At 46.7% G+C, this 11,779-nt stretch overlaps 3 protein-coding genes across 3 annotated transcripts in view; 2 read left to right on the top strand and 1 right to left on the bottom strand.

Annotated features, from left to right (window-relative positions):
- DNAI4 (dynein axonemal intermediate chain 4) overlaps positions 1-3,810 on the top strand; it is an 18,960-nt gene extending 15,150 nt beyond the window's left edge. The window contains exons 16-18 of the mRNA XM_083845966.1: positions 633-894; positions 1,765-1,918; positions 3,673-3,810. Coding sequence (XP_083702092.1) covers positions 633-894; positions 1,765-1,918; positions 3,673-3,717 — 461 coding nt within the window. The 3' untranslated portion in view covers positions 3,718-3,810. The remainder of the gene's footprint in view (positions 1-632; positions 895-1,764; positions 1,919-3,672) is intronic.
- Positions 3,811-6,495: 2,685 nt separating this feature from the next.
- Positions 6,496-9,322, top strand: INSL5 (insulin like 5; the record flags this gene model as incomplete). Its single annotated transcript, XM_083845752.1, has 2 exons — positions 6,496-6,670; positions 7,991-9,322. The coding sequence occupies 2 exons, from the start codon at positions 6,496-6,498 to the stop codon at positions 8,230-8,232; spliced, it is 417 nt and encodes a 138-aa protein (XP_083701878.1). The 3' UTR covers positions 8,233-9,322.
- Positions 8,311-11,370, bottom strand: DYNLT5 (dynein light chain Tctex-type family member 5). The gene is made up of 3 exons (XM_083845751.1): positions 11,185-11,370; positions 10,902-11,026; positions 8,311-9,867 (listed from the first exon to the last, which is right to left on the bottom strand). Exons 1-3 carry the CDS (start codon positions 11,327-11,329, stop codon positions 9,664-9,666), a joined length of 474 nt encoding a protein of 157 aa, XP_083701877.1. The 5' UTR covers positions 11,330-11,370; the 3' UTR covers positions 8,311-9,663.
- Between the last annotated feature and the right edge of the window lie 409 nt (positions 11,371-11,779).

The raw sequence follows: 11,779 nt of genomic DNA, 5'->3' as shown, positions 1-11,779 counted from the left end.
GGTGAGTGATGCATAGAAAAAAGTAATGAGAGCAGAAATGGCACTCAATAAAGTTTACCAATTTAATGGTTTCTTTGCTTTTATTTCCTAAACAAAACACCTGCAACAAAAGAAAACTAAACTTTTCTTACGCAAGGAATGAGTTCCTGTAGCACGAAGTATCACAGTCTTACAGGATTACTTTCTACACTAGAAGCGTTTTTTAAAGTAATTTATTAAAGCTTGTACTATAAACTGTTTTAAAGCTTTAGTTCTGGCATTGTTTAAAGAGAACAGTCAGTGATTCGATTATCCTGGAAACCACAGTTAAATAGCTTACCTCTGAAAGAAAGATGCCAGAACTTTAACAGCACCACCTATTTTTTACGAGTCTTTGCTTCAGCCAAGAAGCTGCCCTTTCAGCATCAGCTTCTCCTAACAACAAGTGAAGGGACAGAATCAGCTGAATGCTTTTGTTCCCAAGACCTCTCTTCTCTTATCACATCGGCTGAATCCTAATTTCCTATGGGTACACATAAAACAATGCTGGTTTTGCTGCTAAGGTCAGAGGACAGTTAGGGAGTTCCGTGAAAGGTCTGTGGGAAGAAAGCACTATTAAAAACCATCCTCTGAGGCTGTAGCTCTGGAGTAACATAAAGTTGTTTTTTGTTCCTTCCCAAACACCAAGGGTCCTGTGTACAAAGTCGCTTGGAATCCGTTCAGCACTGACATGTTCCTAAGCTGCTCTGCGGACTGGACCATTATGTTATGGCACCAGAACTCACAGATGCCCATTTTAACTTTCAGTTCCACCACTACTGTTGTTCATGACATTATGTGGTCTCCAAAATCAGTCTTTATATTCACAGCAGCGAACGAAAGCAGAGTAGAAATTTGGGATCTCAGTGTCAGCATGTAAGTAACAACTTTTCTCAAAGAAGATTCTGAAACAACAGATTTACAGCACAGAGGCTAAACATTATTGCTTAATCAGTTTGTTATCAGATCATTACAAGTCCATGTCATTTGTTTTGCTTGCTTAGCTATTGATAGAAGCATTGCATTTTGAAATACTCATTTTGTAAAAACAAATGCTAGTTATCGGAGAATTTTAATTACAAGAGAAGAAGCTGGGTGCTTCCAAACTGATAAAGGGTAAAGTTGCTTTTCTGCTGCAAAAGTTATAGATTCTACCACATCTACAGCCAAAAGAAAAATAACAAAACCGAACTACTTCAGACCTTTTGTAATGATGAGAGATTGTCAGAAGTTTGGATACATCTCATGTTTTCCCACTATTGCAAAGTAGCTGAGAATCACTCATATTTTATGTGAGTTTAGTTAATCTTAGTCAATCTGTGGTCTTGTACTACTGCTAGTATGAATTATTTAGTAATAATGACAGCATTAAGAAAGCAGTGGAGGGGGAAGCCCACTGAATCTTGTGTTAGCAAAAAGCAAATTATTCATATTGTAAGAATATTAACACATACACCGCACAAATATTAGGCAACAGGACAGATTTTAGGCAACCAGGATATCTTAGTTAATAACAGCTGGAATTTTTGTTCTTGGTAGAGAACAAACAAAACATTGCCTCACTTCTCTACCAGAACAAAAATCCCGGCCTCACTTCTTACTTTTGGAGTTAAGCTAGAAAATAAAAAGCAAAACATGTGGCGTTCATCAGGCCTGCACTACCACTAGACTTTACATGATAATATACTCCAGACAAATGCAATTTTACCTGTATCATCATCAATATCTGCCTTTCCTGTGTTGCAGCCTGGACCCCGTGATCACTCGCTTTGCCAACCCAGAAGCAAAATTCACATCTGTACTCTTTGCTAAGAACACTGACTGCCTTCTAGTAGGAGACAGTAGAGGAGAAGTCAGTGTGTTTGCGCCCCAGAACCTGGCTGCCTCCAGCAGTACTAAGGTATGATTCCCTAGGAAGAGGTGGTGGTCCTCAGTGGCCTGCACGTCTGGCTCTTCGTTCTTCAGAAAGGGATTTCTGTTAAAGAATCTAGTTGAAGATCTAGCTAGTAGATACTGAAATAGGTGGAATCGGATACAATCAGATGGCCAGATTAAAAATTGAGGTGGTTCCTGCTCTTCTGCATGCCACACTGACAGAAACTTCTCAAACCAGAAGGAGCGGGTAAGTCAACTTCAGACTTCAGGTTGCACTTGATTGCAAATGCAGAGGTTCCCCACATTTGGGTTCGGGAGGACACGTGGGGCAGGGCTGGAGGCCCGAGCTCCCCGCTAAGGCAGGTAAGTGGCAGAGTGCCACCCCTGCTGCCGAGGCAGGAGCGACATGCCCTCTCCTGGCTACCTGTAAGATAGTCTCACCTCATCGGTGTCAGCAAACCCACCGGCATTTTGGCGCTGTGATACCTTCATTGCTTTAGAAGCCACTACTTAACTAGCTAATCTCTTGAGCTTTTAGCCCCCACTGTCCTAGAGGGTCTCTCTCTCCAGCTTCCTTGCATTACAGTTAGGTTCCTTTCCCACCCTACTAGTGCAAATATTGGGCCAGCAATGGTGTGAGATCAGCTGTGAACCGCTTGTGGTCACTCTTGGTCCTACCAATTGACAGTAAGCATAAATTGGTGCTAATTTATATCAAAGCTCCACTTGGGCCTCCTTGTATAACCCCTTGTACAAAATGCCGTCCTGGGCACTGGAAGGACAGGCAGATCCCTCCTCCCATCATCTGCCTGCACATGGCCTGGAGCCCTGAACCGTGCTGCTTGATGAACTCAGCTCTCCCTTCATCCTTTCAGCTTTGAGCAAGGAGCTTTGCCTTGCTGGACTTGCATTCCCACTTTGTAAAATGGCACTGGTACTTTTAAAAATCACTTCTGAGTTATACAGTGCAAACACTAAATAATTTTGGGAGGATTAAAATGCTGGTGTTAATCTAACTTTCATTCTTAGGGAATTAAGAATTAGTAATTCATGATTACTAGCATTGCATTTAGAAGTTCTGGTAATTACTAGCAGCCTCATTTGCTAAGTACTGTAAACCGCAGAGCAAAAAGATACTTCCCTTAAAAACTGGAAGTGAGGCCACTGTTAACATAAAAAATATTTGTTTGTTTTTCTCCCCTACAAGTTACCATGAAGCAGTCCAAGTCCTCTGAACATAAGTTTTCCAGTCAATAACAGTATAGGAATCATTTTCTGGGTATATCAGTGCTTAATTTCAGACTTGGGAGATGTGGCACAACTGGTGACTGAGTCACAGAGCCTCATTAGACAGGATTCTAATGAGCATGGATCCTCTCATTAGTACAACTAGTACTAAAGAAAGGTTATTATGGCATGGGCAATCACTTCTAAGTACAGCTACCACACATGTATCAACTTGAAAATTATTTTGCTTTATAAACAAGATAGTATGTTTATGCCCCCTAAGTATGGTGCTACAAACGTGATCAAACAGGCCTGCCAAGAAGTGCTATTTTTCAAGAAGCTCTGTTAGAGGTGAGCATAGTTTTAACAGCAGTCCAAAGAAGAATCAGCTAATATAATACAAACTACCTTAGCCTGCTTTCTGGATGTTCATTACACAAGCAATTCTGTTACCAGTTTGTAGATAGGAATTTGGGGTCACTGCATTTCTTATACTGCAATCGCACTGCCACACAGCCTTTTTTGTTTTCCCTCTCACCTCTTGTTTTACAGGTTGATGCCTTACATGATGTAATCAGTCCCGCTCTAACTACTTAACAGTAGCTAAATGACACCACTTCCCAGTTGGTAAACAGTAGGAAAGACTTCTGGTAGTATTATCATAAAGTGTTTATTGCTTTTAAATTCATTAAAATTTATATTTGGAACCATATGGGTTGGAAATTTTAAATGGTGTAAATTTTCCCCAGGAATCCCCCCCTCATGTGATCAGGCTGTTGTATTAATACACAGAGGGCCTTCCCCTGTAACACAGATAAGGTAGTAGAAAGGCCTCCATTAAAGTATTTTCTCCTTGGGTTACTCAAAAAGCATAGATGCCCCAAATCCCCTCCTGTGCTGGCCACTCGTCAGGAAATAGAATACACCCTAAATCCAGACTCAAGTCCTAGAATACAGCCATGTGTAGCCCTTATCTTCCGTTGTGGTCTCAGATCTGTCTTGCCTGCCATCCCATAAACCACAGCTGAGGCTGAAAGCCAAGCTCTGAAAGGCATCAAGTGCTCCTGCCACCTGCAGATCGCCCCGCACCAGGCAGAAGTAGAGGCTGACTTTTTCACCCTGACGAATCTGAATAATGTGAAATCGCAGTTTGAGTTCACTGCGTTCCACCCTGACGCTTTTCTCAAAGATCCTCACACGAGACAGCGGCGTGGCCGTGGAGCAAAGGACTGACTCGAGCAGCGCTGGAAGCCAGATCTGTGCTTTTAGAAACATCACCACCTCCCCCAGACCACCCCCAGCAGCGGGAGAGCCGAAAGCTGTTGGTGGGAACTGGTGAGGAAGTAGAAAAGCTACAGCCTGCGCCGGGAGGTCAGGGTGCTTCCGCTGCAGCAACCGCTGCCGTCGGGCAGGGGCTGGGACAGGAACTCCAGTCAGCGTGGAGCACTCCAGCTCTCGGCAGTCCAGGCTGTCTTCTTGGGGGCAGAACAGAAGGATCTGAAACACAACACACATTCGTGCACACACACACACAGTGCCCAGTGGGCCACCAGCTGCACCATGGTGTCTTAGAGGATTTTCAGAGACTGCTCGCACAAAATACGTAAAGTTTTTAAATATGAGTCATTAAGAACATGAGCTAGGTTATAGCCACAGAAGAGACCAGCACAGCAGAGATCCCTGTCACAAGGGCTCGGTGCAGTAAAGTGCTCTGCCTGTCAACTGGCAAAGGCAATAGCTGTCTGCTCCTGAGAGCATTATGTAGCGAGACATATTTTATAGATACAGAACATTCAGACTCTCATTAGGCTCACAGTAAATGCCCAACACTTAAACACATCACTGAAGTTAAAGATCATTTGTGATGCATTAACATTCACTTCCTTCTGCAGCCTGCACATTACACAACCTGCATGCAAGCTTACCCTTGATGTGAAATGAATCTTCGTGCATTTCAAAGACATCCAGCCATTAAGGTGAATCATGTGTTAATCATTAGTTAATCATTATTACAAATTAGATCAAAATACACCATATATTTTTCATCAGTGCTCGTGACTACTTACTGATGCAACTGGTTAAAATAATAAAAAAAGCTTTCTGCCAAGGCTGTAACATATCGTAATTCACCCTGCACCCTGTGTAAGCCACATAAGTGTAACATTATGGTGCTGGGAAACACTCGTGGTGCTAGGAAGTGCTATAGATCTCCAAAGTTCCTCATGTATTTTGTTCTCAAATATGGAAATTCTGACTCGTTTTTTTCTTTAAGGCATTTTATTGAAAGAATCTTTAATTGAAGCTCATGGCAACTGCAGCCAACAACATCCAGAACAACACCGAGCTCTGGACCCTGTAGCTGATGTGCCAGCTCCTGGTCCCAGAGCTGCTCCACGCTGCTTTAGTGTACCCACTTCTGCCTTTCAGGTATTTATTGAAAGGAAAGGATGGCCAGGACACTGCTCTGTAGCTATCAGTGCTTTGTTTAGAGCCATCGCCTGCTCTTTTCTATGTCTTTTGGACAGATGCAGACCACTGCAGTGGGGCCATTTCACTGCCCCCGGGTATCTGCAAAGCAAGTACCTATGGATGCAGGGCATAGAGCAACTACATGGCTCTACAGCTTGTTCCAACAAGCTCACCATGCTCAAATACTCCACGTGCTGGAGGATCGTATCCTATCATTTAGCATGCTAGGAAGCATAGCATTGCAGGTCTGGATGGCTACACTGGCCACGAACACCCCTCGGGATGTGATTTTCTCCTGCCCAGGTGTCCTCCTGCACAGCAGGAGCGGCTGCCCCGCACCGCAGGCTCCTCTGAGGCGTGCGGCTGCCGCTTGGCCAGAGAACCAGGCAGGGGAAATGGAGAGGTGCACAACCGAGGATATCCCTGGGAGAAGTTAACTCCCTTTGCACTTGGGACCACTAACAGAAAAAGGCCCAGTGTCACTTGAACTGTGACAACACCTGGGCAACAGGCTGGTGGCACAGCTGTGTGGGAGACTCGCAGGGAGGAAACCCATTACCTACAGAACACGTAACGAACATTTTTGCAGAACATACACATTAACGGTATTGATCTAAGCCCATACCCTATAAAGGTGCCACACTACACGTGTCCCTATTTTTAAGCACTTAGATAGTCTTAAGATGTCTTTAATACCAAATCCCAGGGTGTACCCCAAAGCTCTTAAATCGCCACCAGAAACAAGCGATTAACTTGTTTGGGGCAAACATCATCACCCTCAGAACGAGCCATTATCCAGCCGAGCGCACGGAGCAGCCGTATAAATGCGGGGATTTCAGCAGCGCTCCCCACCTCGGCCTCGCACACTGCCTCCTCCCTGCCCACACCGCCTCGCAGCGCCGCAGAATGAGGAGCACGCTGCTGGCCCTCGCCGCGCTCGCCCTCCTGGCTGCGGCACACCAAGCCCACGGGGAGGGAAACGCCGTGAAGCTCTGCGGGAGAGACTTTGTCAGAGCCATCGTTTTCACCTGCGGCGGCTCTCGGTGGAAAAGGGACTTGGCTGATTACCAATACCTGTTTGGTAAGTACTAATTAACGCATTATCACAGGGCTAGGTGTGCCTGACTTTGAGGGGATTCAGAAGAAGCAAGTTACCTGCAGGCTCTGTCTAAGGGCAGAACTAAGCCCTTGCCTTCTGCTGCCCTCCTAAAAAGATGAACAGTGTGGACTTTGCTTTGAGACAGCCAGTGTTGTGGTGCAACTTCACATTTCTTGTTTCCTTGTTTTGCTTAGCTATTTTATTTGCTATTTTGCTAAATTAAAAAGATTCAGATCAAGATTTTCCAAGTCAACCTGAGGAACTGTGAGTTAAGTCCAAGGTTATCACTGAACATTTCTATGCTATAACATTTTACAGGTCAGAGAAAAGTCTTGCTGCAGTCAATACAAGTTTCACCATTATCCTGGGTAGCAGGTACCTCTTTCCCCATCAAAGCCCAGAAACTTTATAAACAGCTTGAGGATATTAAAAGTCAGAATATAGAATATCAAATATATGCTCTGCAATTGAAGTACCTTCACGTGCTCTTGTATATATTTATTAGTACATTCTTAGGTAGAGACAGAAAATTCAGCCACTACATGCGCTGCTCGAAATTTATACTGTGACAGGTTAAAATAACTAGAAAAAAAAAAAGTGAGGCAGATGACAGGAACAGAGGCTTCCTACATTTTCCATGCAATAACAACTGCCTCTTTTGAAAATTTTATGGTAGCAGCAGCTTTAAAAAGAAAAAGTGATCCCATCTGCAAAGCCCTATCAGAAAGTATGTTAAAGGAGAAGAAAACACCGCTGCTGAATTCAGCGAGGTATCTTCTACAGCTTTATAACCTCCCCGTGGCAGTGCCTGGCTATACGGTGGTGTTTAAAATGCACATGAATTACAAGCATGGTTTAAGTGGGAACATCCAGGAACTATGTGTGTCTGATGTGTTAACACAGTAGCTGCATCTCAGGAAACCCACAAGAAGTTCTCGGTTAACATGCTCATCAAGTGCTACTGACACATCAAATCACTTTTATCCTCTGAAGCAAACGTATCAGTGTAAGACTGATTAGGCAACTGCTCCTGCAAAGAACACTCTTCAGTACAAATCCCTGAATTCCTGTTATTTTAACATGTTAACCACAGAACGTCTACCTCACATATCTATCTTAACACCATCCTGGTGAGAAGACAGTGATCCCATCCATCTCAGCTGTTACATCGGAAACGTGGCTAATACTTTCAGCTCTCTAGCTGCAGCTTGGTCTGACTTTCCTTCTGGTAAAGATAAACATCTGTAATTGACTTGTGATTCCATGACTTCTAATGCTTAGCTTCTAATTTTTATGCAACAGAGAGTGAAAATCCCCCGCCCTTCTCTGAGGAGAACAATGGTTATGCAGATCCCTCGACATACACAGACAGGAGGCTGGGGACTGACAGCGAGGAAATCCTCAACATCAAGCCCGAGACAAAGCGAGACTTACAGCGCACCAGGAAAATGTCGATGCTGAGAAAGCGCGAAGTAGCCAAGTTGCTCACCACATCCTGCTGCAGCGTCGGCTGCAGCGAGAGAGATATAAGCTCGCTGTGCTAAAACGCAGCAGATGCTGATGAGGCTCGCTGCCATCCATAGCTTTCATGTATTAAAGTAATCATGACATAAACACAGTTATTTCACTTGTATCTTTTAATTAATTTGTTCTTTGGAGTACACTAAGGAGTAAAGGCTGAATGGTAAATGCTGTAGTGCAAACCAGCTAATGGCTGCAACGGCAGCTCAGGTTGGTTTGTCTACCTTCTACAAAGTATAGCATTTTAATTTTTAAATGTTAAAATCATTACATTTTTAGACACGAGAAAAATTTTTCTTTCCATCTAACTACTAGTCCAGCTTCATCTTTGCACATAAAATGTAGTAACATAAGCCATTTACCACAGGTGTTTTCTCTTACTTACGAAAATCCAACAGCCGATTTTGGACCTGGTATTAACTGTGAAATACGGGTAGCAAAAAGCCCATCTTCGGTAGTAGCAGACTAAAAACAATGCCATGCCAAATAATTCAGTGCAGAGCATCACACCATGAGGCCTCCAAGTCAGAGCCCTGCCACAGCACAGGAACTGCTACAGCAGAAGAGACTGTGATCAATTCAGCACTGCTTCCCCTTAAAAAGGGCAGGTGCCATGATTTGTTTCCTATTGCAGCTGTTTCCAAGAAAGTCTACCCAAGTTAATTTGCACCCAGACTGATTGGAAAGCTGCTTCTGAGCACAGAGATGTATGTCCCCTGCTATCTATAGGCAGGAATCAGCTGAGAAACCCAATTCAAATTTTTTGCTAGATTCAAGCACCTTAAATAAAAGGGGCCAGACATGTTGGGTGTATATACTCTAAACATGATATAATTTAAAGGCATTTATCATTTGATTTCAAATGCTGTGGGACAGTTATTCTCCAGGCACAGCTAACTGCCTTCTCTGCACACAGGGCTGCACTCAGGGCACAACCCACGTCCCCTGCATGAGCTGCTGCCCTCCTGCCACAGAGCTCCCGGGGCAGGAGGTTTGGAGGGACCCCTCCATCTCCCACGCAAGGTGTGCAGGGGACGTGGCTCCAGCATGTGCGTGGAGCCACTGCTGCAGAGCCAGGCACATGCTTAACTGCCTGAAAATGCCATTTAATGTGGACTATTTCAAAATGCTTTTGTTTTACTTTCAAAAAATTCCCGTGATTTCTCCTTGGGGATCATGTAGTCACTGTAAATTCAAGGAGAAAAAGTATTACAGGGATATGCTGTTCTGAAAGCAGTTAGAATCAGGTGCAAACCGGCATTTTACAGAGAATCACTTCCCAGAGAAAGCCCTGGGAAATACAATTACTACATCCACCACCAAAAACCTTACGGTAACCACGTTACAAAACAGGCTAGAGTTGCCTTGGTCCTTCACAACTGTTCTCAGAAACAGAAACAGGAAGAATTAGAGAGAATGTTAGTTTCTCCCACTGCTAAAACTCAACTACCTCATTATTCAAAATAGATAGCATAGACATTTGCAAGAGCAAACAGTGAAGTGTTTTTGAACACATACGACGAAAATGTGTCAGTCGCAGGATCCCACAGGCACCTGCTTCCGATCTGCATGCTCTGCTCATTCAGCTGCCCAATATGCGCAACCACAACGATCTTGTACCTGGGCACCACAAGGTCTTTTACCCGAGCTTTGATAACCTGCAAGAGAGAAGCACGGTTAGACTCAAATGGCAAGTTCTCTTCGCAGGGGATGCTCAGTGACTGGGTTTTCTGGGACACAGAAGCGCGAGCATTGCACTAGTGAGCCCTTGCAATAATCCTGATGACAATCTTAGAAACGCTGCATTTGAAACATCTACACAAATCACCCCAGCCCCACGGGCAGGTGGATGTGTGCCGCTGATGTCATTTCACAGGAGAACCAACACTTCCATCTGCTAAAGCAGGCACATCTTTCCGCCTGACTACAGAAATGTGAGCACGGATGTTAAGTGAGGAGTTACCGTACGTGAGTGCCATCTTCCCACTGCACAGATCACCTTCCCATACGCATTCACGCTTACCTCCTGAGTACAGAGGGAAAAGGTACCTCGGCCAGTACTACTTTTTCTATGCCGACAAGCCCTCCTGGGCCAAATCAGCTGAAAAACTAAGAGCTCAGGACAGGCTTTTCTTGGCAGCATGTGCAGAAAGACTGGATTTAGCCAACAAGGAGTTTGCACGTGTCACTGCGCAGAATTAAGCCACTATAGTAACACAGGTACTACCAAGGACTTAATTTGGAAAGGTCTGAAACACACTTCAAACTTACCAGTAGCATTTCTGGACAGGACAAGAATTTTCTCCTGAACCGTGTGTTTGGCCAGAGCCACTGCCGCTCAAACAACCCTCATCATCGAACTGTATCGATCTGCACCCGTTTCAGACCAACCCTCGGCGCATTTTGAGGGCCCCTCCAGCGTTTGCTTTACGCTGCTGTTGACCCCGGATGGCGCCCATCACCCTTGCTCTGCCTGCAGTTACAAGTGAGAGGTGTGCTGCCGGAAAAAAACCCAAAACCTCGAGTTTTGACGCCGGGAGGTGAACGGATGCCTCGTTACCTACCAAGGGAGAACAACGCCTGCAAGACCACGCTGTGGGACCCCCCCATCCCTAACCTCCCCATGCCGTCGGCCGCCCCGGTGCCGCAGGAGGATGAAGCGGCCCACAAAGTGAATTTAAGTCGGGGGTACCTCGGCGATGGTCTTCGCCATCTCCCTGCACACGCCTGGCTCGTAGGGCTGCTCCTGCAGGTATCCCCGCAGCACGTCCTGCAGGATGGCATCCACCGCGCCCACCGGAAAGCGCTTGGCAGGACCTGTTTCAGAGCCGGGGGGACACGCACACACACACTGAAGCTCACCCCAAACCCCAATTTCCTGAGGAAAAACCCACCGCCCTGAAACCAGGGCAAGGTCCCCGCTGACACCACCCCCCCCCCCCCCCCCCAACCTCAGGCCCGGCCCCGGCCCCTACCCGTGAGGGGGCAGCCGCCGGCTCCGCCGCCCCGCTCCTCCCCGGCCCGCTGCGCCTCGCCCGGCCGGGAGGCGGTGCTGGGCCGGCGGGATGAGGCCGGGGGGCACCGGGGCTCCGTGCCCGAACCGCCCGGGCCGCGACGCATCCCCCCGGGGACGCTGAGGGGCCGGGAGGGCCTCGGCCAGCGCCGCCCCGCGGCCGGCGGCCGCGGGGCGGCGCTGGCCGAAGCCCTCCCGGCCCCTCAGCGTCCCCCCCGTGTCCCCGGTCCCCTCATAATGTCGCCACAGCTTCCTTATTTCTCTTCGTGTCCCCGCAGCCCCTCATGGGCCACCCCCCCCCGGGTCTCTCCTTTGTTGACACGGCATCCCTTACAGCCGCCACACGTCCCTGTGAGCCCCTCAGGTCCTTTGTGCCTCGCTGTGTCCTCATGGTCTCCGTGTGTCCTTACGGCCCCCCTTCATGTGTCCCCAAAGCACTCCAGCAGGGTTCATCGGCCTCCGTGGGTCTCATGGGTCCTACATAACGGGTTCCCAAAGCCTCCCCCATTATCCCTATGGCACCAGTGGGTCCCCAGGGGTCCCCGTGGTCTTTACTG

This window comes from Anser anser, assembly GCF_964211835.1.
Source record: "Anser anser genome assembly, chromosome: 8".
Classification (NCBI taxonomy): Eukaryota; Metazoa; Chordata; class Aves; order Anseriformes; family Anatidae; genus Anser; species Anser anser.
This window is presented reverse-complemented; position numbering and strand designations above follow the sequence as displayed.